We start from the raw sequence: 25,622 nt of genomic DNA, 5'->3' as shown, positions 1-25,622 counted from the left end.
TTCCCAGTATATTATTCTAAAAATAGAGTTGTGGGATTGTATTTTGTTCAACTCTACATTAGTTACGTCGCTGCTACTTCTCAGTAAACGGATCAATATTTGTATCTGAATGTTGCGGTTGTGCTTTTTAGGTGAATCCAAAACAGGCGCTTCTGGCCAACCCGGACCACCTGGACCACCAGGACCACAGGGTCCACCAGGAAACTTTGTACCCTCATCAGGTAATACTTCACTATCCCATATGATCTGATCATCTTCTACATAAACGTTATTGGCAGAACAGCATAAAAATGTTTTTTTTTTGTTTGCTTTTTCTACAGAAAGCTTCTTCACTGGTCCACCAGGACCTCCAGGTTTACCAGGCCAACCAGGAACCAAGGGAGACAGAGGTAAAAAAATAACAGAGAAAACCGTTGAAAACGGAGAACAAGTAGATTTAATATTTAGTCGTAAAAGTCATTTTCTTATAAAAACGTTCTGTACAAAGACAGGAATTGTATATATATATATGATTTTTAAATGTTATTTTCCAATAGGTGATCCAGGTAGCAGAGGCCCAGCAGGTAAATACAAAGCAATATTATATTTCATTATATTTAATGCTATATGATGTGATATATATTATTCAGATTCAGCGTGGTTTACTTGTATCGCTGGCTAAGGATGCTGCAAATAGCTACCAGCTTTCCCGAGGTTTATACTTCTAACATCCTTCTTCACCCATATCCTTAAAACAATAAATGAATAAAATGATTTAAATGCATCCGTAATCCCTAAAAAGCCACAAACTTCCTTCAAACGCAGAAACGTGGGTATTGGACAGCAAGTAAGACCCGCTTGGTCCCTCCGGTCTGCCCATAGGCAATAAATACAGTCAAGCTCGTTGGTCTTCAACAGCTAAAGATCTGGAGAATATTTGTAGAAAATCATAAATGTAACAAGGTATCAAAAAGGAGCAGCAGCAGAACATCAGCAGACATGTATATAATGTATATTCTCACGGCTGAGTGCAAGATGTAAGAATTTGCCACTTTAACCGCTATTTCGTGATCATTCAGGTCAGCCCGGTGATCCAGGTCAACCAGGACTTCCCGGAGCTCCAGGACGTGATGGTGAGCCCCTGCGCAGACACATTTAATCTGTTTCCTTTCACAGCTAAAATAAATATTTTAATACATTTTTTTATGTGTTGCCATTAAAAGGACCAGCATCCGTCGGGCCTGCAGGTCCACCAGGCTCCCCAGGAATACCCGGACAACCCGGGCCACCAGGAGAAAGAGGTACGCGGCTGTGACTCAAAATATATATATATATTTTACCACTAATTCCATAAGTGCCCTTTTCCCAAGTTAATCGATTGAATTGTGTTTATCGGGATCCTAGCGGAGTGTAGAACGTTAGATGCACGTTCTCATTTTCTTAATGTATATGGTTCCTCCAAAAAGCAATGATTTAAAGGATTGTATTAGTCCTAATGTACCGTAGACATCCAAACATGTAATATAATAGTTTCAATCTCTTTTTAACCTTATATATCACAGCTATCAAAAATACGACATAAATTACATGTGAAAATATTATGTGCTCTCATATATTTAACAATATTTTGTAATATTTACAGGTGAAGCCGGTATTCCAGGAGCTCCCGGTATTCCAGGAAGTTCACGAGGTTTGTATAAGTCATGTTATTGTTATAAAAAAAATACTCCCAAATATACACAATTAGCATTTCTTTAAATTGTCGGTAACCCAGCCATTAAATACATTCATTCGATAACAGCAAAGTACTTTCATTATCAGTATTTGGAAATGGTCAATGGTATTTGTTCGTTAAACTTTCTAAAATGATGACAATGAGTCAAAAGCCACAGATAATAATGATGAATTAAAGTCAATTACATCATAATGAGTAATTAGCAAATGTATGACATAAAACAGGTCATTCCAGGTAGCTATGGTTGGAGGATGAACACGTTTTGTAATAAAAAATATGATACCCGGTCCAGAGACCTGTTTCGTGTTCTAACCGGCTTCTCTCTTTAGGTTCACCAGCAGTTGGAAGACCTGGCCAAGGCACTTCTGGCCCGCCAGGCCCCCCCGGTCCTCCAGGACCTGCCGGACCTCCAGGTCAACCTGGTACCTCTGGACGCGGCGCAGAAGAAGTCCAACAGTACATTGCTCAGTACCTGCAGAGTAAGTAATATGTCCAGTATTACCGTACACATTGGATACGTTACGTGATACTGACCTAGGGTCTTCGCTTTTTGTATAGCTGATTTTTTTTCTAACACAGAAAAGATTAAAAAAGTCAATCTTTTTAATACCAAAATATTGTTGGCTGTAGAACGCCTTCCATCAGGATATTCAGTCCATGGACAAAATACAGCACCAATGCAGACGCCATTTTTTTTACCTGGCTATTTTATTGTTATTTAGTAATTAATGCGTTTTGCTTTTTTTTATTAAGGTGAAAACGTCCGAAATTATCTGGTTGGTCCCCAAGGCCCCCCTGGACCTAAAGGAGACAGCGGCCAAGAGGTGGATTATGCCGAGTTGGCAAGTCGCGTCATGAGCTACTTAAGAGGTAAGATCTACTTGCCGTTTGCAGAGGAACTCGTCCCATTTGCTGGAGGATGATGTGATGAATAAATGAGTTTCATACAACCCATATAATATTGTATATAAACAAATGAAATTGCTCAATGGATCCCGGATAATCCAATGGGATTTAGATCTGAGTAAGGGATCTCTGAGGCTTGGAAAGATTGTTCTGTATTTGTTTGTATCTTAGTTTGTATGAAAGAGTTGTTTAGGGCAGACCTTAAAAAATAAAGTTTGCAATTAAGTTTACAATCACCAGTCAACCTTTTTGGCAATAAAGATGGCCGCCGGCATGGTGCATCATGGCACTAAAGATCTGCTTCATCCAATTAGGAATTTGGCTCTGAATGCGTGCCACGGGACCCCAAAACACTCAGACTCAGAGCTATTCAATGTTATTCAATGTTACTGCATTCTGCTTTATTATATATTTTTTTTTTAAATTAAAATGTTGACGTTATTTATCGGTATTTATTATTGCATTGAGATAATCCGAGTAAAAATATTTCACAGGCTCTGGATTCACTTCTGGAGAGGCTAGCCAAGCAGGATTTTTGGGTCCAGCCGTCACCTATGATGAAATCCTGTCAATGCTGCAGAGTAAGTTTATTACATTTTATTTTTGGAGCGTCAGCAGATTCCGGAGCTCTAAGATGGGAGAGTGAATTCTAAAGAACATTGGAATTGACAATATGGTTAGGACATGGTAGGACACACTGGCACAGAGAAGAAGTCTACGATTAGGCGGTTGAGGGGGAAATGGGACAGAAGCTTTAGTTTTATTACTGCTGCTGGAATTAGCCAATCATAGCTGAGGTTTTTAACATAGAATGCCATAACTTCTATCTAACAATTTCCAGGTGGTATTCATACATGGCTGACGTAGAGCATAGAGCTTTTAGATTTGGTTTAGGAAGTCCATTATTTTCTCCTTGGGTTAAGTCTAACCTTTCTTCTAGGCTCCGGGATGCAGATCGGTCTTCCAGGACCACCCGGGCCACCAGGACTACCAGGACTACCTGGGTCTGGCTATGGAGACATCACAGCTTTACTTCAAGGTACAGTATACTTGAGCCTAAATCTAAATAATAGGAGACATGGTGACAATGTAGTTAGCGCATTGTCTAAAGGAGTCTAAAGCATTCTGATTTTATCCAAGAAGACTTGTACTGACATCTATTTAAGGTGCAGTTCCACTTAGACAATGCAGTAGTTGCATCCTCTAGCATGTTCGTTAATTAATTGTTACATTTAGGTTTGGTAGATGAAGGTGATCAGAACCACTGTTAATCTAGTCTAATTTCCAGCACCCCTGTGGATCCAGATGGATCTCACACACTGATGATCATTTGATGCTGCACAAATAATAATGACGAAGCTCATTAGAATGTTTGTGTTTTTTTTTTTTAATCCAGCCTCTGAGTTCCGAGGACTTGTTGGACCACCAGGCCCACCGGGACAACCAGGCCGTCCAGGGACACCAGGTCGGCCAGGGCCACCTGGTCCTATGGGACCACCTGGCAATCCAGCCACCAGCAGAACCAGCTTCGATACAGAGGAAATTTCCGCCTACTTACAAAGTAAGAGATTGGAAAGCCAGCATCTCTGCAATTTCATTGGCCAACAAAGGCGTAATGTCTATGTGTCTCCAAATGTATCTTCTACAGCTGCTGTTCCACTCTTTAGTATGTTAAGCAAATACGCCTTAGACTATCTGACATTTTATTCTTTCCTCTGAAGATTAATTACAACCCAGAAACCTTTAAGAAGTCTTTTAGTTTAGCAACAGTTTAGCTGCTTTGTGTCGCATGACAATTATGTTCCTGGGAAGACAATATTTTTTCTTTATTAAATAATTATTCCTGGGAAGGGTTTGGTCATCAAACACTATTGAAAACATTGATCAATTTTCCTTTGACTTAGCGTTAGTTTAAGGATATATTCCAGCGGCTACATTTATAAGAGCTTGATGATGGCTCCATATGTTTACAGAACTGATTCATTAAGAGACGGCATTAAATAATGTTTATCTTTTTTTCCAGATGTTGGTTATATCGGAGGACCACCAGGACCACCAGGGCCCCCAGGACCTCAGGGACCCCCTGGTAATGGTGGTAATGGTGGCAGCTTGGTCTCTTATGCTGAGAACATTCATGGCGATCGGTTACGCACCGAACTCATTGAGTACCTGACAAGTAAGAACGTCTACATCTATTGTATTAAGCATTCTAATGACTGGAACAACTGTTTATAGATAAGTGAGACATTAGAGAGATCTTTACTGAATATATACGTACATCGTCTTTTGTTTTAACGTTTCCACCTTTATCTTCATAGATCTATCAGATAGGTAGAACAGCAGAATCGGTTTTATTCTCAGGATGTAGTTGAAACTATATATATTTGTGTAGAAGATAAGATGGTCTCAGGCTGTGAGTTTAATCTGTGGTTATTTTATCCAGGTGACAGCATTCGGAGATATATCACCGGACCCCCAGGGCCACCAGGACCACCAGGACCTCAAGGCCTACGAGGGGCTAAAGGAGACAGTGGTGTTATTTCATCTTCATTGTTATCGTCAGGGTTGTTATCATCAGGATCGTTATCATCAGGGTCGTTATCATCAGGGTCATCATCAGGATTATCATCATCAGGGTCATCATCAGGGTCATCATCAGGGTTATCATCATCAGGGTCATCATCAGGGTCATCGTCAGGGTCATCATCAGGGTCATCAGGGTCATCATTTTCTTCATTCGCAATAGATTACAACGAAGTGGCCTCCCGTGTGACGGAACAAATCCAGAGTGAGTCTAGCAAATACATTGTTACTATTTGATATCTGATCAACGTGTGATTGCCTGACCTATGGCACCGACAACAAACAAATTAACCCATTCATGTACCAACAGGAACATGTTCTTTAAAGTGAATCAGCCATGTCCCGAAAACTGCAATGCTAGCTCACAAAACCAGTGTTATATTGAATTATGATTTATTCTAGACATGTCGCCACTAATTCATTTATAAAGCATAAAACCTGAAGATGTATTTGCGAAGCAGCATTGCTTTAGTATATTTGGGTCGGAGTTGAAATACCCCTTTAAAAGAATTTATAAATATTTTTTAAATAATATCTGATATATCTTTATTAAAAAAGGTTGCCGGTAAGAATGGTTTAGCAATTTGGCTTTATTAAGGATTGTATGGATAAGGTAATTTCTCATTTTTGGGAAAAAAGTTAAGATATAATAGATTTATTGAACTAAATAATGCCCCATGAAGGTCGATTTAAGCCCCACTCAGTTTAATGCATAATAATGACCCTCTAGATGCAAAGAGCGACATACAATATGTACATGTAGAGTCTTAACAATGATCTTCTTTTTCTGTAGGTCAAGGCCTACTGCAAGATGTCTCTTTCAACATGCAAAGGACAGTGATCCCAGGACCCCCCGGACCACCCGGACCACCAGGAATCTGCCAAGTCTATGCAACTCATGCTAACATAACAACCGATCTCATGGAGGTCTTTAGAAGTAAGTAAAAAATCAGGGACAGATCTAAATATATATGTGGCAAAATCAGGCATAAAGCTGGAGGGTTTAGATGTAGTGTTACTTTAATTTTACTTTATTGAAAGGGTGGTGGATAAGTGTAAAAGCCTCCCAGCTGAAGTGGCAGGAAGTACTACAGTAAGGGGATTTAAACATGCACGGGATAGGGATATGGGCTCCCGAATCTAAGACCGAGAACAAACAATTTCATAACAAAGAGAGAAGATATTCTTAGAATGTCATGTATCTGCAACACAATGTTTTGGGGTGGCAGACAAGAAGGAGATGCAGGGTTGTTATCCGCGCTTGACATGGAGTCAGGGTGGTAGTCGTGTTCCTTAAAGAAATTAATGTAAAGTAAATGTGTTTTCCTTTACAGCTTACGGAACTATACAAGGTCCACCAGGACAAAAAGGAGAAAGAGGATTCCCAGGGGCCAAAGGTAAATAATACGCTGACGGTGTGAATGAACCCTATTGATTTGGAACAGCTACATTAACATGGCCCCGTAATGAAGCAGGGATACTGAAATGATATCGGGTGTGTATATATATATATATATATATATATATATACACATGTACCGTATATATTTTCTAGGAGGAGAAGGTTTACTTTGTGTAAAAATGGTGTCACGATGCTACCCCCCCAGTGCATCAGTCTGAAAAAAGATATTACAGCTGTCCTTGTCTCGTCTTTACAGGTGACAGGGGACCTCAAGGTTTTAGCGGACAACCAGGGTCAAGGGGGCCAAAAGGAGAGAAAGGTAAGGTGTCATTGGGGCATCTACGATGTGATTATTTGCACGTGTTAACCTGAAAACTACCACCTGCTGGATGACAGCAGATAAAACTCCAGCACCTGGGGAATGCTTCTTGCTCCAAGTCCTTCTCAACGGCGGTCAAACCATTTCTTGGGAAATAAAAGCATCAAGGCTTTTGTGTGACCAACAAGCCCATTGGTTTCCATGGACACTACCCCACATCTAGACCTTAGCCCAATAATTGCCCTTGATATAGTTTAATGACCATCTGTTGGTGTCAATCTATTGAGGGCTGGCTCAACATAGACATTCTTATACAATACCTCCTGAATCTTGAAAAAGTATTCAAGATTCATACCAGCCATGGCTCATTTTTGTAAAAAGATTGATTAACCCGAATAGTTGGAGTAATAATCTATAGAATATTAAATTTGCCGCATCTGTTACTTTGTAACAAAATATATATTTTTATCTTTTTATTTTAAGGAGAACAAATATATGTGGGGAAACGTAAAAGAAGAAGCGTCGGAATTTGAAGTGACATCACCTACGATTCACCTTAAATTGTGAATAACCATTGGCTGAGATTAGCCCCTCCCACAAACATTAATTGTAAATACTGGCCCACAAGCACCTCCAAAGACAATGCTTAATTTATATTTATCAGGGATTATGCAATTACAGTCGTGACCATAGAGTTTACTCAGGATACTAATCTGAGATATGTGACTAGTGTATTTGTTAAATGCCGCTTTGAGTTCCAGAAACACGAGCGATGCAGTCTGTACGTTCTTTTGGAGCCTACAGACATAGGGGCCATTAGCATTTTTTTTGCAGTGTTTTGCTGTGAAATGAGTAGACAATTGGAGCATCACTGCATGGTCAAAATGATCTAGATTAATGTTCACAGGTATATATCTATATAGATATATATACATACATATATGTACATACAGAGTATCACTCACAGCACCATCATAAACGGGACCTGGTGCTAGATCGGGGGCATCACCTTGCTATAGAGGTGTTGGCCAAAGGTAGACCTCCAGCAGTTATTGACATAAAACCCCCAAAAGCCCAGCTAGCCCTAGGCTGGCCTCCAGTCAACATTAGCTGAGGTTCATGGGAGCTTCTCATGAGGCTAGACCAGGTAACCAGGTGATTGACCAGGTAACAGTGCATCAGCTCACTATGGAGGGTTGACCAAAGGTAGACCTCCAGAAGTGATCGACCTAAATCCCTCATGAACCTCAGCTAACCATAAGGTGGACCACCAGCCAAAGGGTTGGCTTAGATTTATGGGAACTGCAGCTCAGCATCTTCAAATCTACCTTTCTTCCACCCCAAGCTTATGTGGATCCGTCTAACAGAATAATATCTTTATAGGATTGTTTGATTTATTTTTTAACTTCATACCATTTATATTTGACTGATTTTTGGTTTATAATAAACTTTGTACATGTAAAGATATTTTTTAAATAACATTTTGTCTGTGGATTAGTCTTTTATTCCAGCGATGGTCTGAGTGTTTCATAGTCTTCAGTTCCGACTCTCTGAAATTAGTATTAAAACCAGTAATTGGCGCAATAACAACTTCAGCTTTCACTGGTTCATTCTAAGCAAATGGTGGCATGGTTGCTCTACCCCCTGGTGGACCCTTTCCTGGGTATCTATTGATGGAAGGCAAGATTTATGCCACCTTTTGCCCTCTGTTGGTGAAGGCATTACATATGGCATTATGAACAAGGTCTGGGGTATTTTACATAGGTCCCCAGACTTAAGCCAAAGAAGACCTAGAATAGATGCCTCGGAGCAAAAACTATCAATAATCGCTGTTTTTGTGCATTCATTTATAACGGACACTAAAATTGCCTCGTATTATGTAATTTACAAAACAAAATGGGTCATCACTGTTTCGTTATACCACCACACTATATATATATATATATATATATATATATATAATTATATATATATATATATATATATATATATAATTATATATATATATATATATATAGTTCGCTTTATACATCAATAAGTGTGATTTTTGATGGTATGGTTTCCTTTTAAATTAAGATTTTTCTCTCTAGAAAGACAATAACACCTGTAAGAGAAAACCCTTTGATTTTGTCTCCTGCTAAGTGTCAACAGTTTGTTCAATAAACTTGATTGAATTAATTATATTTCTCGTTTCTTTATGGCTGTGAGGAGACGGTTTTGGGCCATTGCTTGGTTTAATGAGATCTACTTATGAAGAGTATACCCACAAAACACACAACAGACCAATCATACACAACTGATGAGAACACTTGTATTTGGACCAGTGCATACAAAGTGAGGGGTTGTAAGAACAAATTATGGAAAAACATCAGTAGAACACACACACAGTGAGAGCGAGAATGAAAGTGTGAGAATGAGAGTGAGAGTGAGATTGTGTGCGTGCGTGCGTGCGTGCGTGAGAGTGTGTACATGTGCAGGACGCTACGGTGGAAAATGTACTTGAGTCCATTAAATCTGATTTACGCCTAATTAACACTAGTACAGGAGGTTCCTTTACGGTCTGCTAAAATAATGCATGCGGAGCACAGGAAGCGCTTTACAACTTCCTGCTTGGGCTGTCCGTAGGATTCCAAAACAGTCTTGAAAGATCGAAAGATCAAGGGAAGTGAAGAATAGAGTCTGGTGAAGTCTGCTGAAATAATGCACCCGGAGCACAGGAAGTGAGTTACAACTTCCTGCTCGGGCAGTCGGCAGGCCTTCAATGCGGAATGACATTCATCAACCTTTCTACGGCTGCACCGATTCAGATAAAGGCCTCAGAAATTACACAGGAATAATCCACTTTTCAAATAAAATACGTACTCAAAGAATAGAATGTCTTTACCACAAAAGAGTCATTTCCTGTCTAAAGCTGGCCACAACCTTCATAGGTGGTGCCAGTAGTGACTCAATTACATCTCATCCAGGTCACCTAAATCTATGAAATCTAATTACAAAACAGTGCAACCTCCATAACATCATACCAAGCGTCCAGGGTTCTTACGGACAGCACCAGATTTTGGGCACCGTCTATCATCTTATCTCCCCTGACTGGACCAAGAGCTGTAAAAAAACAATGCCTATGCTTTTACAACCCAGCCCTCCATCGCAGCTGCCATGTGGGCTCTTGGTGTGGTGGGTGGATGGTCCCGGCCCTGACCACTTTACAACCCCATGAAAGTTGCCCTTTGCTGGGTAAATTGGACCTGTGGCCCTTCTACTCAAGAGGCCTCTGGGTATCTACTCCCTCTACAGGGTGGAAAACTCCCCTGTGGAGGGCATTAAAAGGGAACCTTAAAAAAGTTTTTTAATTTAATAAACTCCTCCGCACACCTCCCGCTGTGTGTCATTCACACAATGCTGCTTTTCCTGCTAACGACACAAAATCCGCTGTCTATCCACATCAGATAGACAGAGGCTATTTGTTCATTCTTGCGTATATCCTGCGTAGTTCTGCGTCTCTTCTTCCTTAGAATACGGCGCTTGGGCCATCATTGCTAAAAACAAATCTGAATTTAGGTTTTTACTAGCAAGTTTACAATAAAATTAAATGTACTTATTATCTTGTGACACATCTTAGTTAAATATTTTCCCCTTTCACAGATAACACGCAGACCCAATAGAATACCAATAATGACTGCTTTTCTTCTTCTTAATTTATTCTTTATGTCTTAATCACATAATTTCCTTCACGGGACTTTCACAAAAACAAAATCTGATAACACATTTTTGTGTTGTGTGATTACATAGAATGTAATCAGGGGTAATGGTGATCCCCCATAAGCCTACCTAAAGAATAAGCTTGTGGAACCAACAAAAAATGGGAAATAAATGCATTTTTTGACAATTTTTCTGAAACCCGAATGATGACGACAATAAGAATTACTCCGTTTACTTCATTCATTTTTCTTATGGAGGATTGTGACATCATACACCTTCTTACCAGACGATAATGACAAAAGAAGACGACACAGATGCAACCGTGCATGGGCAAGAGCGTTTTATAATATAAATCCAAGTGGATAATACTGTTCACATAAAGTTTCATTTAGCTCTGAAATTACAAGAGCACAGACTTCACTTCTACTAGATAATATTTTCTACAATATAAACCTATTAATGCCACTGCAGGAAAAAAAAAATATACAATACAGGTGTAATATAGCCAAGTAACGATATATATATATTATATATACGCAGAATGAAAAACAAATGAGCAAAACAAATAAATGTTCAACATATACATGGCGTCCAGAATGCGGCAGTTCAGAAAGCGTTTGCCAAGAAACAGCCTAAAGCTTCATTTAACCATTTGAGCACCTGAGCAATCTGTAACAGGGTTCAAAGCTCTTAAAAAAATAAAAGTGTAAGACGTTTCTCACGCTTAATAAGCGATATTAAATATGGACTAGATTTGGGGAAAACCGTTCTCTGGTGTGCTTGCCGTTAACATATTAGTGCAAAATATAAAAAAAAAACAGTATTATCCTTGCCCTGGCAGTGGCTTTTTCCTTATTTTCTGCGTACGAGAAGAATTACCAGAAAAAAACAACACTTATTATTTTTAAATAAAACTAAACCATCTCATTAAAACTTGTTTCCCTGTTTCAGGCGCTGGATCATTGAAACGAGCGCCATTCAAGTCTTGGGCTAGAAATGGTTAATCCTAAAGGGAGTGTATTATCAGGACGTATTTCATTCAATACTCCATAGGTATAAATATAAAGCCAAAAATTTGAGGTTTGCTCTCATAGAAGCAATTTGAACCGAATCAAATGCTCCCGTCGGAAGCCATTAACAAAAAAAACTCTTCTTCCCCTACAATTTGAGTCGTATGTGAATTTTTGGTAGGATAGACATAATAATTATACGATTACCGTTTTGGAAGGACACAACAGCTAAATAGAAAGCAGCTAAAAAAAAGAACGATGATCCAAAGTATTTTGTAACGACAAAGCCATGGAAAAGAAAAAAAAATTAAATTGTCTGCTCTGAGATAATAAAACAATAAAAATGGCGATATAATATAGCGAGATCCGGTGGATCTGTGGACTCGGAATAGTCTATGTAGTAACATAACCAAATGAATTAACTAATTCATGACTTTTCCATGGGAGATACATTTACCTTTACTATTTCACCAGGTCCTTAAGCAATATTAACCCCTTTGCGACAAAGCCCGTACATGGTCGGGCTCACAACGCATTGTCTTTGATGGGTTAAAATGACAACCCATTGTGCCTAAGGGGTTAAAAATATAATATTAACGCAAGTATCTCCGGAAAAGTGCCTTGAAAAGTACCAATGAACAGAATGGCGTCCTCACGTGCCGTCCACGACGCGTCATCAATCTTGCAATTTTTGGTGAAAGATGGTGTTTGCGTGATCAGAACATGCAACGACGCAAAATCAACCCAAGGATTATAAAATATCAATAAAGTAGTCTAAAAAAACCCCCTAAAATACATTTCTAAGCAAAGAAACTTTCATAAAAGGGGAACGTTGTAACATTAGTGGTACAAATCAGCCACACAAGTCTCGTTGACGTTGCCGTAATAGATAACTTCAGGCTTCAGGCTTAGGGATTGCGTCAAATACCGAATCCGAAGAAATGTAGGCCAAAAATAAGCGTTCGTATTTTTTCCACATTAAATAGTATTCAAAGATGGCGGAGGATTATCTTCATACCGAAAAGCAGTGGTTTTCACAAACTTTTTTTTTTTTATAATTGTTTTTTTTTTAAGCTTTTTTTGTCTTACAGCAAATGCTATAAAATGAACTTTTTCAGCTGAAAGTTAAAATGAAAATAAAAATCAGTCTCGAAACTGAATTTATAAAAAAAAAATTTAAAATTTAAAATTTTCCATGCTTTGTTTTTTTTTTTAATCTACGGTGAAATAGTATAAAAGGAGAATAAAACTACGACTCTGCCGGTGTTCTGGAGCTGTAGTGCTACAGAAGAGACCTCCAGGCATAGTGTCGTTATGTTCCAGATGAACCGAAGCTCGGGATGGGGTAGAACTTGGAGATGCGGCTGTGCGTGGTGGGGTTAAGGCATTCAGAGTCGCCGCTCATTTTAAAAAATATTTCCTGCTCCTGCAGTTTCCGTGTAAACTCCTCTTCGAGGGCCTGTCGGGAAAACAAAGAACAAATTTCTACCAACGCTCCGCAAGAACCTACAAGATCCGTCCAAATATTTTATGGGAAAACATAAAAATTCTTATTTTGTCGTCACCTTTTTCCTGGGTCTTAGCTTCTCTCTCCACTCCTTGAGCTCCAGAACGTGTTCTTCGTCCAACTCTTTCAGCTTCTGCGTTTCGTGTTCTATCAACAGATGGCATTTCTCATTCTGGCAAAACAAAAATTAAATAATTAAAACCGTATATCGTGAATTAAGTTTAATTTCAACCCCATGAAAGTATGGCGGCCACCTTGTCTATCACTAGGTTTAGCATGGTCACGACCAACAGGATCATCAACCTCAAGCCAATCCATGAGCAATACGAAGGTTTTTATAGAAAGCGGTAAGAGGGGCCGTTATACAGTCATGGGGCATCCTACCCGGGATCCTCCATTCTGCCCAGATTCTCCAAACCATTTCATCATGTGGGCAACGCGATAAATAACCAACAGAAGATCAACTTCATCCCTTCATTCTTACAGCCGCTCATTGTCATCAACAAACCAACTTGCATGCTAGCGGCGGAAAATCTAACACATACCGGCTGTCTGCCATAATTAATAGCTTGGTTATTTTAAAAGCACCATATTTCAAAATGGCGGCCAATATGTCAAATACTGGAAGGCGAACCATAAACAACCTGCCCCTTCCCATCGCCTTAACTTCTGTTATTAAAGGGGAACTGTACCCGTCACAAATCTAGATGAATTTATCTACATTCCTCTACGCCTCTGCTCTTCGTCCCCTTAATCAGTTCTAGTGTTTTACATAGATTGAGACTAGTTTAACCCGAGCAAGCCGAGGCCTTCGGCGTAATCAACAAAACCTGCACTACAATAAATCTCTTTTGCACTTTAACAGAGGGAGCCAGAAAACGCTGGAGGGCCGGTAATTTGCGGGGGAAGGTAAGACCGCTGCTCCCAAGGAATAAATAAAAGGTGGGTTTATTTGGGAAGGGACCGTCTGTACGGGTGATCTCGCCCCTTTAAATACATGGTGTCGATATACCGGACCTGTAACTGCTGAAGCTCCCGGACGTTGGCATCGCATTGTAGCTGCAAATCTCGCATTTGGTTCTCGTGCTTTTGATGCTGAGCCAATCTTTCGTTCTTCTGTCTTTTTTCTTCTTGAACGGCAAACTACGGCGCAAACCGAAAGGGGGAAAAGAAACAGGGAAGGTATAAGTCTCTTCAGCACAATGGAAAACACCCTATACATTCAAGCGTTAACCTCTAGAATGCTAGGTAAATTGTAAGCAGTTTATAAAGTTGACTCCTGTATATCACTATAGCAAAACAACAAAAACCTATCGGTGGATAAATATACGTCGGCCCCCGGTCACACAAAGGGTTAAAGAAAAGTGTACCTGTTTAATTTTCTCTCTGTCTTGTTCGGGCGATCCGACTGAATTAATCCGTAGACTTTTTTTGAACATGGCCATGCGGGTCTTGGCGTCGCTGCGTTGAATTTTCGGCAGCCGGCCCCTTTCTTGAGCCTGCTTATTCTTCAACTCTTCGATGAGCCGCTGGTTATACCTCTGCATCTGTTCCATCTCCTACACCGCAAAGAATACAAAACACATGATACGCGCAGCGAAGGACGGGAGGGAAAAGCTTCTTCCACCCGAAGGCTGGAAAGCCGACAAAGCGCGTTTTAACAGGGGGGGGGGGTTCCTCCGAAAAAAAACTCTAAAGGTCTACAAGTCCGAAAAGAAAAGAAGATGCAAACCTTCTCGTGTCTCTTCAGTAACTGGTGCCGCTGCATAAAATACTGATCCTTCAGTTGCTGTTTCAGCAGCTGATGCTTCTCTTGCAGGTGTCTTTCTTCTAATTCCCAAATCGCGGCTTCCCGGGCTGGTCAGAAAAAAAAAAAAAATACATAAGAAATAAAGTAGGCATGGCAGGTCTCCTTCACTTCATCTTCAGAACACAGAGGTCCTCTGCCCACCTCATCACCTGTCTGTTCTCTAAGCCCGAAACATTCAAGATTCCCTCGGTTCCTCGACTAAACCTGCCCTCCCTCACTACTTTCTGATCAACGATCCATCGCCAAGTGATGGCAAGAAGCAGCGAAGGTCATCAGGTGGAACATCAAGCTTTGGACAACAAGCCTAAATAGCGGCTCTCCTGCCTACATCTGGCTAAGAATGCTCAGAAGCGCTAACCGTTGCCTACTCGAGATGAGGCTTTGAAAGGCTTTTTAGCTACAGAGGGGCTTCCAGGTTAATGCTGGTTTTATGTCCTCCAGTTGAAGTCTAGTTGATGTTTGGTGTTCAGGACGTACCTCTCATAAGCTGCTGCTTGTGATTCAGACAATCTCGCTCAATGTTGGCCAGCTCGGTCTTCTGCTGGTGAATAATCTTCTTCAGGGATCCATCGAGCTCCTGCTGCTGCTTCATCACAAATTCCTGCTCCTGTTAGAATAGAATAAGTTAGGGACTGCTTCCCAGATTCAAAAACACACACCACACACCACTTAAAAACGTCAAAAAAGGTAAATCAACTAAAGGACGGAACACAAGATTTTTTAGTTTTGCGATAACAACGTTGGCTCAAATTGAAAAATACAACGAAAAAATTCATTGCGGCAGCAAATGCAGCCATTTTTTTCTGTGTTGCAGCATGAGATGCATGAGACATGCGCGGCATCTCATCCCACAGAGATCGCTGCTTCTAAGATCCGCGTTATTTAAAAGAACGGCTGTAGAAATCCGAAAACGTTCATTTTGGCACAAAGATTTTGTTTCACAGCAAACTGCAAACTTAGGGGGCAGGTATCAATTACCCACTACTGCATATCAAGGATACAAATATTATATCGTGTTAGAGATGGATATTGAAATTGGGGAGAAATTTTATTGTCTGTGTGAATACTAAGCCCCCCTCCTTTGCTGCCACCATGCTGACGGGGAGGATCAGGCTGCCGAGGGAGTAGCGTCGGGGGGTTTGGTGGACATGACCATGTGGAGACCTGCGCAAGCAGCCATGGAATAACCCAACAGCATGTTGGCACAACTGCCTCTTCGCGGGGCATTAAGGCCCTTTTCCTTAAGCTAACCTTTTGGGGGGGGGGCAGAGTTTACGTTCTAATAGAACATGCAGCGAAACGGACATTGGCTGAACGTTTTAAGGACAGATTCTCCTAGGCACACATCAGAAAACACACACGTAATAGAGAAAGGGTCGTGCATTAACGTCGCCTAAATCTCAACCAGGCCAAACTCAAAAAAAACAAAATCCCGTGCAACGGACCCAGACCTCCGAGTGCCCACTCACATCCTGCATCTGAGCGTTGAACAGAGTACACGAGGACAACTGAAACGTCTGAACCATAACCTGGGCTACACCCTGCGGAGCAGAACACAGCCCCCAACAACCATTTATTTCCGATCCTCGGTATTTACCACGCATCAGACAAGTATTTGGGGTAAAAATACACAGAAAAGTAAAGTATCACAAACACATATTCACGGCGCAGGAAAAAAAATACCATCCATATTTAATTTACAAATAATGAGTTATTTCCTTAAAGGCGTCTTCTTTCCAAATCACCGATGTTTAGAATCCACGCACTTTTTTTATGCCGCTAAGAAAAACCTACAGACAACTCTAGATATTTCACCCTCTGTTTGAATAAAAAAAGCAGCTGCTGCGGAACACTTAGATGTCATGTTTCCAACCATTACTACTTTAGACCTTATCGTACAGCGCTATGGAATATGATTGCGATATAAAATAATAATAATAATAAATAATATACTGCACACTGGTCTTGGTTTAAACCAATAGCGAAGTTAGACATTGGAGTTTATTCACTAAAGGAGGAATTGCCAGGACAGTTATGGCCCCAACTCCCTGAATTCACTGCATTATAAACGACCATTCCAGGCAAACTTCTCTGCAGGAAGGGCTGATCCGGCCCTGTGTCATGTATAGTTCAATCAAGGCCACTTTATATGGTTTGGTCATCCAAGCTATTCTTGCAGCAGGCGGTCACAGGCATTGGCTCTTCGTAATCTATAAAGTATAGTCGGTGCAATGAAACTGCAACTCTCCTACCGACTCCCCCCCTTAGTGAATAAACCATCTGTTGGGGGGGGTGCTGTGTTTTATACACAATTGCTTCAATACAAGCACCGTTACTTTCCGAGGGTAGTCTTCTTCTCACCAGACCTTTGTTATATTTACAAAGACATTCTGACATTTTAAGATTTTAACCAAAAAACTGAAAATCAATGAAACCCAATCTTATCGTATAACTAGTTTGAAGCACTAAAAATGTTAAATGGTCAAAGAGGAACTGTCACCTGGCCAGCTTTTAGCAGAATTTGACTTATTAAAATAAAACCAAGTAGCATGGAGCTTTTATTTTCCAGCTCATGTAACCGTTATTGGTCTCCATCTCCAAACGGAGGTAACAATTTAGGGGAAAGTGATGAAAATCGCGAGGCGGGGACCATGGGGGATGACCGCTATCCCCCGAATACACATAACGATAGTTTTTAATATGTCGATATTGCTTTCTGTGACAGATCCGCTTTAACCCGACAGTCAGTGCGCTACGGCAGGAGGTTATGTGATCAGCGATCGGTCCGGGGTTAGTCGTAACACTCGACGGTTTGCCGACAGGCGGGTTTTACGAGTCACTCAGGGAAAGCATTAGGCTTCTTCTCGGGGGTTTAGTAGCACAAAGCGACGGCTGTTACCTGAGCGTGCTGGGATTGCGCAAGCTCTTCTTTCCTGCGTTTCGTGAGCTCTTTTCTCAGCTCTTTTGGTGCTTTCTCCACGTCATTTAAAACCTAGTACGAGCATGCAGAAGGTGGGGAAAAAATGACTTTTTTTTCGTAGAGCAAGCGCTTACAAGAAGCACGTCAGCCAGAGTAAAGCCAAACCACCGTGCGGCAGATGCCTGTAGAGAGCACCTCTGTAGTTGGGAGACAGAAGCCCGAGCCCGTGTCGAGTAGCCCGTGTGCGCTAATGATGTCTAAAGTCTGATTAGATGGGAGCTGACCTGGAAATGGAAACTGTTGACTGATAAAGGTTTAACGTTACCTTTAACTGCTGTGTGTTGCCCCTGCATTAGTAGAATAAAAAAGGGTCATCATATACACGCTTGTGACCCTACTTAGAGCTTGTATGATGTCATGAGTGATCTAAATGAATAGATCGCATGCAAGATTGTGGAGCGGTACCGACTGAAGAAAGGCAGGAGAACCTCAGCAGCCGCCTGAGACGGATCATACACCAAGTTTAACAAAAGAACATAAATGCCCCGTATAGAAACCATTCGGCAAAATAGAGTATAAGCTCTCGGGAGCAGGGCCCTCCTCTGTATAGATGTCGTAACGAGATAAAGTTATTGCCATTTTAAATATCTTCAATGTCCGCTATTGTAACAGCGCTACGGAATCTGCTAGCGCTATATCAATAAACGTGAACTGAGTAAACGCTCAGTTAAAAAGTGCAATTAAGGCAAATATGTTCTAAGGCAAGGCTTTCTGATGTATGAGATGGGAGAGATTCTGTGGCAGGTGGTAGTTATGAAATGGTGTATTATTAAAGACGTCTGTCTTTATTATATATATATATATATACACACACACATTGCCCACGTTATGATTATATATATATATATATATATATATATATATATATATATATAGATAGATAGATAGATAGATATATTCACCTGAAGTTAACCCTTGATAACAGGGCCAGCTAATGGACTATTAAGATTTCTTAAGTTAAACTTGTGTACTGAGAACACAGCCTCCAAGCCCCATCCCAGGAGAGGAAAAAACACCTTTATCCATTTCACCGCGGAAAAGTTTTGTAAATGACGCTATGATGAAACTTGTCACCAACACCCATAGATCCCGGCCACCAGGGAAAAAGAGCAAACTCGGTATAATATAGTGAAGAGGTGGGGAGAAAAAGGAACATCGTAATTAACCTTTGAGAAAATAAAAATGGTACCATTTTGTAATAGATATATTTGATAAATAACAAATAAAATGAAATTAATATATGCTGATTAAAGCAATTATATCCGCTGACAGACAAACGCTGCTTATGTCATACATTCATGTAAGGGGAAAGAATGAGAACATAGAACGTATCTTTTTCGAGTATAAACTGTCTCAATCAGAGGGTACGTGAAATTAATTTAGTAATTAAAACAGTCAAATAGACAGGGATCGGTAACACTTCAAAGCATGCCTGGTTTTCATTAGTGGTCATATTATCACATATGAGACAAACTAATCCATGGGAGAAAGGGGCAGACGAATATTAACAAGGATTTAAAATCAAAGATACTTAGATCCCGTTGCTTGTCCAATTCTGGAGAATTATACCCCAATTATTCCACTTTTCAGACCGGTACGTCATCTCAGATTCAAGTCAAACTCAGAAACAGAGGGTGACTTTAAATAGCGAGAACGCGTTTTGAAGAACTCAGTACAACAATGGATACCGATCAGCGAATTTAAGATTAAAGACGGCTCTCAGCGGGGACCTTACCTCCTTCTTTCGGTTTTTTAACACGTTCTGGAATTTAGAGAGTTCCTTTTCCTGTTCGGATTTGATTCGCTTGGCTTCATCGCGCAGGCGCGTGGTGTGCTCCTGTTCCAGGCGCTCAATGGTTTGCTTCTGCTGCTTTTCCAGATTTTCAATGTCCTGATCGTAATGACGTTTCTTGCCCTAAAAGGAAAAAAAGGTAATTTGTCCTGTTTCTGCTACGCGCTTAGTTGTTCCCTTGAATCATCGCTAGCTAGCAGATCTTTGTACTTAAAAGACCATTAAATCTTTGCTTCCCTGTGTCCGGAAATGGGTTGCCTGAGGATCATGGGGGTTGCTCCAAAACAATAAAAGTTGGTCAAGGCTAGATTGGTTGTGAATATTAGCGCCAATTAAAAAAAAAAAGTGAAAATTACTGTCAAAAACATACATTTGCAGTCAAACTAAACTATTTTGTAGGGTAGTGCGAGAAGATTTTGGATCATCCACCAGGATAAAATAAGTCATAGAAAACTATTTGTTCACAGCTTCTTGTTTTTTCATTGTTTCTGGTTAGTTTAGCGGGATGTAAAACGTTGGTACTTTTTTTGCTGGGGTATTTAGTATAGAACAGCTGTTTGTCTGTATTCACTTATCTTACTAGTTTTTGTTTGCTGACATATTGATTACATTATTCCTACTTGTCTTTTTCTTTGGGGGGGGGCACGCAATCGCTGGATTATTTATTTGTTATATTTTAGGCTATATAAATCATACAAAAAGCCCATACGCTGAGCATTTAGAAGTTTCCAATGTACATTTAAAGGGGAACTTTTGAAGAACAGGAAAACAAAAAATAATTGCACTAAATATTGCACTAAAATAAGTAAAAGTAGCGTTACCGTCATTTCCTGTTCAAACCGTCGGAAGATCTGCTCTCGCTGCTGTAATAATTTGTTGCTAAGAAGCTGCTGGGCTCTCTGCTCTTCCTTCTGTAAAAGCCGCAGCTCCCTCAGCTCCTGCCGCCTTCAGAAAAGCGAATGAATGAGTTACCACAAGCCGCAATGTCACATGAGAAAGGGAAGAGAACATGCAGTTTCATTGATAACAAGACAGGACTACGTGGTCTTACTGTTTTTTTTTTCCTTTTTTAATATATTTTAAAAATTTATGTTCAATAACACCAATTTAATATACGGTCAGCATATTTATTTATGAAATGTATTTATTTATTTATATAGGGATTGTACCCCCCCCCCCCACACACACACTATACAATCAAATGAAGTGTAAAGATACAAGGATGGGGTTCAAATTTGGTACCCGATTACGGTCAAGGGGAATATTAACCCCGTCTCATCTCTTTCAAGTAAAGACATTCCTCATGTCTTGTTTCCCGTACAACACAATTACTAGCATCATTATCAGAAACATACCGGCAACGCGGGAATAATACATGTAGGGCTAGAGCACTCTCTAGATTGTAAGCTCTTTGAGCAGGGCCCTCCTTACCTCTTGCTCCTGTAAATCTAATTGTTATATTACATACTACTTGTTATTTGCCGTTTACCCCTTGTACGTAGCTGCGGAATATCATGGCGCTATAAAAAACAATAAGTAACAAGAAGAATCTGAACAGCCATTTAATAAAGCAATTAAGAGAGCGATGACCCCGCGGGACATTATCACTTTTTAGCTTCCTCAAGGTGTGTTCTTTAGAGGAAGTAAAATTATTTCTATTTTCACTTTTTACCCTCGAATCGCTGATTTTGATCTGGTAGCTGCAGCAGCAGTTGCCATGAGGCTCCATAAAAAAACAAACATTGACTTTTATGAACATCACAACTTTCTAATTTAAGGATGATGCTTAAATACTTATTAAATTATTAATTATTAAAAAAAAAAAAAAACAGATTTTCTTAAACCATACCGAAGGAATCTCATCTCTTCATTCTTGGAGTCATTATCAGTGACTATTTTCGAGGTTGTGACGCTTACTTCAACGCCATCAACCATAAACTTGCGAGTTTTCTTTAAAGTTTTCTTCTGTCTCTTGCTTTCCTATGCGTATAAAACAAAACAAAAAAAAAAAAATCATGAAGGGTCATAATTTAAAGGAAGAAAGCTAACATTTTTAAGCCCGGTCTTAAATAGTAAAAAAAATAAAAAATAATAAAAAAAAAATAATAATTAAAAAAAAAAAAAAAAAAAAAGGGAATTTTGAGGAAAACAAAGGATACTTTTTTTTTATTATTATTCACAGACTTTTTTATGCTATTTCTTTCTGAAAATTAATTATGCTACAACACATATAACACCCCCAATAGCCAGAGAGCTAGCAGTAGTGGCTGGAGACATTGTTGTAAGATTCTAACCTGTACAGATAATGAGCCGGACTCTTTACTTTTGGTAAGAAAACTGGATATAGACAAGTTCAAATCCATGCTCCCGCTGTCAACCGTAGAGCCGGTACCAGAGTCAGAGTCGCTTTCCTTTGGATGCTCCCCGATTGTTTGGGTGTTTTCAGATGAGCCAGCGGACGGCACGTGATTTTTTCCTTCGCTTTCAGCCGTCACCACGCTGATGCTGGGCACGGTCGCTGGATGTTCTTCTGGCTTTGTTTCAATGGCAGGGTCAGTCGGAACGCTGGCATGAACAGCGTTTTCTTCGGGTAGGCCCTGCACGCTCTCTTTATCAGGCAGAGAAGCTGTAGATGCTTCCTCATTCTTCTCCTCTTGGACAGGATCTTGAGGAACTTGGATAGTGTTTTCTGAGATCTTAGGTTCGGTTGGTTGAGATGTAGCAACCAGATCAGCGACACTGTTTTCACTCGGCTTTTCTGATGTCGGGGCAACTTCATCTACAGAGGTAGTGCTTACAACTGGCTCCGCTTCAGTCTTTTTAGGGGTGTCTCCGCTGTCAGCCACCCATTCAGCCGAGGCATGTTTTGCACCAGGATCTACTTTAACCTTCTCCTCTGAAGGCAACTCTTCAGACACCTCAGGCTGTTGTTCACGGACATCATTAGCAACAACAGAATCCGATAGTTCATTAGTTACCTCTCCACTTGGAATATCTTCTTTGACTGCTTCCTCACCGTCTTTCTTTTCATCTACAGGTTCTTCTTTTGGTAGGTTATTTGTCATTTCAGGAACCTCTTCTTCACACGGTACCTCAGATGTTACACTTTCTGGTTTTACTTCATTTTGTGTCTCCTCTGTTACTAGAGAATGAGATTCCTGAGGAGGAGGAACTGCATTCTTATCTTCATCGGAAAGGGTTCTCTCCTCGTTATCTTGTTTAGGAACAGCTTGTATTTCTTCGTGAGCTGGTTTAACGTCATTTTCTTTGGTTGGATCCACAGAAGGCAACTCATTCTCCCCTTCACTTATTTTTACGGTAGCTTCATTTGCTGGTACGGTGGGAACATCTGGTATTCCATTCTCTGAGACCTCTTGACTGATCGGTTTCTTGGAGAGGTCTTCAGCGCTCTCGACCTCCTTTGTCGGTTCAGGTTGTACATCTTGATTTGGTTTAGATTTTATATCTTGATCAGGTTTAGATTTTATATCTTGATCGGACACTTTACTCTCAACTTCAGCGGGCGCTGCGTTTTCTGAGACCGGTTCTAGACTTGAAGCATTCTGGGAAAGTTTGTCGTCTTCCAAGCTTGCAATGCTGAGGTCTGAAGAAGCTCTCTTATTGTCTGGGACAGGCTACAGAACAAATAGTAAAACGTTATAGGTATAAAAGTATAGAAAGTTCTCTTAATCAATTACAGTACATAATTATTTGCATACAAGCTAAAATGCATACCAGGCAAAATCCCATGTTTTCCCCATTTTTAAATAAAAACTGTTAGATAATAAAAAACTACAGCAAATAGAATACATGATGGTTTTAATCATATTGTAGTATTTAATTATAAAATAATTGGAAAATCCTGCATCTAGCGATCGAAGATTCAGTGCCATTTAGTTTGCTTTTACATTTAAACGTGTAAGTATGTTTTGCATGTCACATTTTAGCTACCAATCCCCAATAACATCGTCGTCAGCTCTGCATACACAGACATCGGCATACGCAGCCTCCAAAACTCCTACCAAAGAATGGTCTTCTGAAAAATCTTCCTCCTCTTCCTTGGCATCTTCTACTTCCTCCAGTACCTCAGCCTTGGCCTCTGCAATCAGTTCTCGGACGGGTTTGTTGGAAGTCACGGTAGACACAAAAGGGTGCTAAACAAAAAAAAAATATTAATACATAAAAAAAATATCAAACATTGCGGTAGAATACATTGCTTTTTTTTTGGCTCCACTACCTGTAGTAACTGGGCTGTAGTCCATCGGGCATCAAGATTTTTCTCCAGACATTTCTTTAGGAAATCACTGAAATCTAGAGACCTTAAATAATAATAAAAAGCTGTATTAAAGTCACAATCCCCAGATTATAGGGCAATGTTACAAGTGGAGCGACTAGAAATGCAGTAATCATCAGTTTGTTCATTAACAATAGAACACACTGAGCTTTCTTCAATTTGTCTGACACTCTAATCTTCTTAATGATTCTCTAACATATCTTACCCATGATGTAAGCCCTGACCACAAATGGATTTTTTTTTTCTGTGAACAGCACTGAATTGAACCGATCTGTCAATGTTTTATGAAATGGAGTGGTAAATAACATCACATAATGTCTGAAGATTTTTTGTGGTCAAATTACTTTAGATGTGTTCATTTACATACAGACTAGACATGTGCAAATGGGCCAAAAAGATTGGGACACATTTGTGGGTTTGTTCCCTGCCCATTTAATTTGGCTGAAAATTTGGGGGCATTTTTAATTCGGGAACGAAATTCTTTGCCCGGTGCACTCATTCACTCTCATTCTCACCCTGTCTAAATGTTTCCCTACCTTTTCTGCCGACCACTCCCGCATCATCTTCTCCCTTCTCTTCAATCCTCAATCTTCTTTGTTCCTCTGCATCTCCGCGGACATAACCCAGCAACTTCTGACAAAATGGAGGCACTGGGGTGACGTATTCCCCGATCCTCCATTGGAGGGAGAGGACCGCAATCGCCATCATATTGACTTCAGTGGGAGCTTGCGGTGACATCCTCTCCCTTGATTGGAGGATCGGGCAAGATGCAGTGCTGCCATTTTGGAGGAAGTGGCTGGGTTACGTCCACGGAGATGCCGATGAAGAAAGAGGATACCAGATTAAGGATAGAAGATGTGGAAGAGGAAGTGGTTGGCAGAGAAGGTGAGGAAACATTTAGAGAGCGTGCGAGAGTGAGTGAATGTGGACCCACGAATTTCAGATGAAAACTCTGAGCTTTCTGAGTTTCTGGGGCTTTGTACGACTTGCAGATTTGCACGAATCCGAATGCACAAGTCTAATACAGACCCAGCGAGCTGCATTCGGCAGTACAGGCGTACCGCACAACAGTAGGGTCTTGTTAAGGGTACAATTTTAAACTGGTTTTCTGTTCACAACTATTATCTGCGATCCTCTCCTCCGCTGCTTTGACCTAAGAAAGTCAGCACCTGCTTACAAACATCCAATGCAAACTGTGCACCGATCTGAAGATAATCTATTATAAAGCAGACCGGGGCTTTGGTGTCCTGCTGAGTATTTCACACAGAAACACTAAGGGGTATGCAAGAGACGTAGGAAGAAAAGAAAAAAAAGTTTCCTTTCAGAAGGCCAAAAAAGCACTTTGCTGGCATCTAAAGCATGAACTAAAGATGTGGAACACTTACCACTTTGATGGCTGAGCTAAGGTAGGGGGATCAGACTTTGCAATCTTTAACAGAACTCGCATTGGATTGAGCTCGTGATGCGGAGGTTCGATCTGAGCCATCTCGATCAACGTGACTCCAAGAGACCAAACGTCAGCTTTGAAGTCATACGGCCTATCCTTTGACGTTTCGCACATCACAACTTCCGGGGCCATCCTGGAAATTCCGGGGAAAAAACCATT

General features: G+C 40.4%; 2 protein-coding genes across 5 annotated transcripts in view; one reads left to right on the top strand and one right to left on the bottom strand.

Annotated features, from left to right (window-relative positions):
• Nucleotides 1–7,641, top strand: part of COL17A1 (collagen type XVII alpha 1 chain) — a 30,451-nt gene extending 22,810 nt beyond the window's left edge. The window contains exons 40-57 of one of the 4 annotated variants that reach the window (XM_053450320.1): nucleotides 132–221; nucleotides 321–389; nucleotides 537–563; nucleotides 1,059–1,112; nucleotides 1,203–1,280; nucleotides 1,622–1,669; nucleotides 2,044–2,193; nucleotides 2,468–2,584; nucleotides 3,115–3,201; nucleotides 3,561–3,659; nucleotides 4,017–4,181; nucleotides 4,644–4,796; nucleotides 5,064–5,276; nucleotides 5,349–5,408; nucleotides 5,997–6,140; nucleotides 6,538–6,600; nucleotides 6,862–6,924; nucleotides 7,408–7,641. In XM_053450320.1, coding sequence (XP_053306295.1) covers nucleotides 132–221; nucleotides 321–389; nucleotides 537–563; nucleotides 1,059–1,112; nucleotides 1,203–1,280; nucleotides 1,622–1,669; nucleotides 2,044–2,193; nucleotides 2,468–2,584; nucleotides 3,115–3,201; nucleotides 3,561–3,659; nucleotides 4,017–4,181; nucleotides 4,644–4,796; nucleotides 5,064–5,276; nucleotides 5,349–5,408; nucleotides 5,997–6,140; nucleotides 6,538–6,600; nucleotides 6,862–6,924; nucleotides 7,408–7,457 — 1,730 coding nt within the window. In that variant the 3' untranslated portion in view covers nucleotides 7,458–7,641. Of the gene's footprint in view, nucleotides 1–131; nucleotides 222–320; nucleotides 390–536; nucleotides 564–1,058; nucleotides 1,113–1,202; nucleotides 1,281–1,621; nucleotides 1,670–2,043; nucleotides 2,194–2,467; nucleotides 2,585–3,114; nucleotides 3,202–3,560; nucleotides 3,660–4,016; nucleotides 4,182–4,643; nucleotides 4,797–5,063; nucleotides 5,409–5,996; nucleotides 6,141–6,537; nucleotides 6,601–6,861; nucleotides 6,925–7,407 lie in introns of all 4 variants that reach the window. The other 3 variants (XM_053450319.1, XM_053450318.1, XM_053450317.1) reach the window with 3 other exon arrangements.
• A 5,191-nt stretch (nucleotides 7,642–12,832) lies between these two features.
• SLK (STE20 like kinase) overlaps nucleotides 12,833–25,622 on the bottom strand; it is a 23,195-nt gene continuing 10,405 nt past the window's right edge. The window contains exons 6-19 of the mRNA XM_053449844.1: nucleotides 25,402–25,596; nucleotides 23,960–24,041; nucleotides 23,745–23,876; nucleotides 22,017–23,357; nucleotides 21,572–21,702; nucleotides 20,544–20,667; nucleotides 19,666–19,845; nucleotides 17,850–17,942; nucleotides 15,428–15,557; nucleotides 14,873–14,997; nucleotides 14,511–14,699; nucleotides 14,158–14,283; nucleotides 13,199–13,312; nucleotides 12,833–13,092 (exon numbers count right to left, since the gene is read on the bottom strand). Of these exons, the coding sequence (XP_053305819.1) occupies nucleotides 12,946–13,092; nucleotides 13,199–13,312; nucleotides 14,158–14,283; nucleotides 14,511–14,699; nucleotides 14,873–14,997; nucleotides 15,428–15,557; nucleotides 17,850–17,942; nucleotides 19,666–19,845; nucleotides 20,544–20,667; nucleotides 21,572–21,702; nucleotides 22,017–23,357; nucleotides 23,745–23,876; nucleotides 23,960–24,041; nucleotides 25,402–25,596 (3,109 nt within the window). The 3' untranslated portion in view covers nucleotides 12,833–12,945. The remainder of the gene's footprint in view (nucleotides 13,093–13,198; nucleotides 13,313–14,157; nucleotides 14,284–14,510; nucleotides 14,700–14,872; nucleotides 14,998–15,427; nucleotides 15,558–17,849; nucleotides 17,943–19,665; nucleotides 19,846–20,543; nucleotides 20,668–21,571; nucleotides 21,703–22,016; nucleotides 23,358–23,744; nucleotides 23,877–23,959; nucleotides 24,042–25,401; nucleotides 25,597–25,622) is intronic.

The sequence above is a fragment of the Spea bombifrons genome, chromosome 11 (genome assembly GCF_027358695.1).
Source record: "Spea bombifrons isolate aSpeBom1 chromosome 11, aSpeBom1.2.pri, whole genome shotgun sequence".
Taxonomy (NCBI): domain Eukaryota; kingdom Metazoa; phylum Chordata; class Amphibia; order Anura; family Pelobatidae; genus Spea; species Spea bombifrons.
Note: the sequence above shows the minus strand (reverse complement) of the source record. Positions and strands in the feature narration are given on the sequence as shown.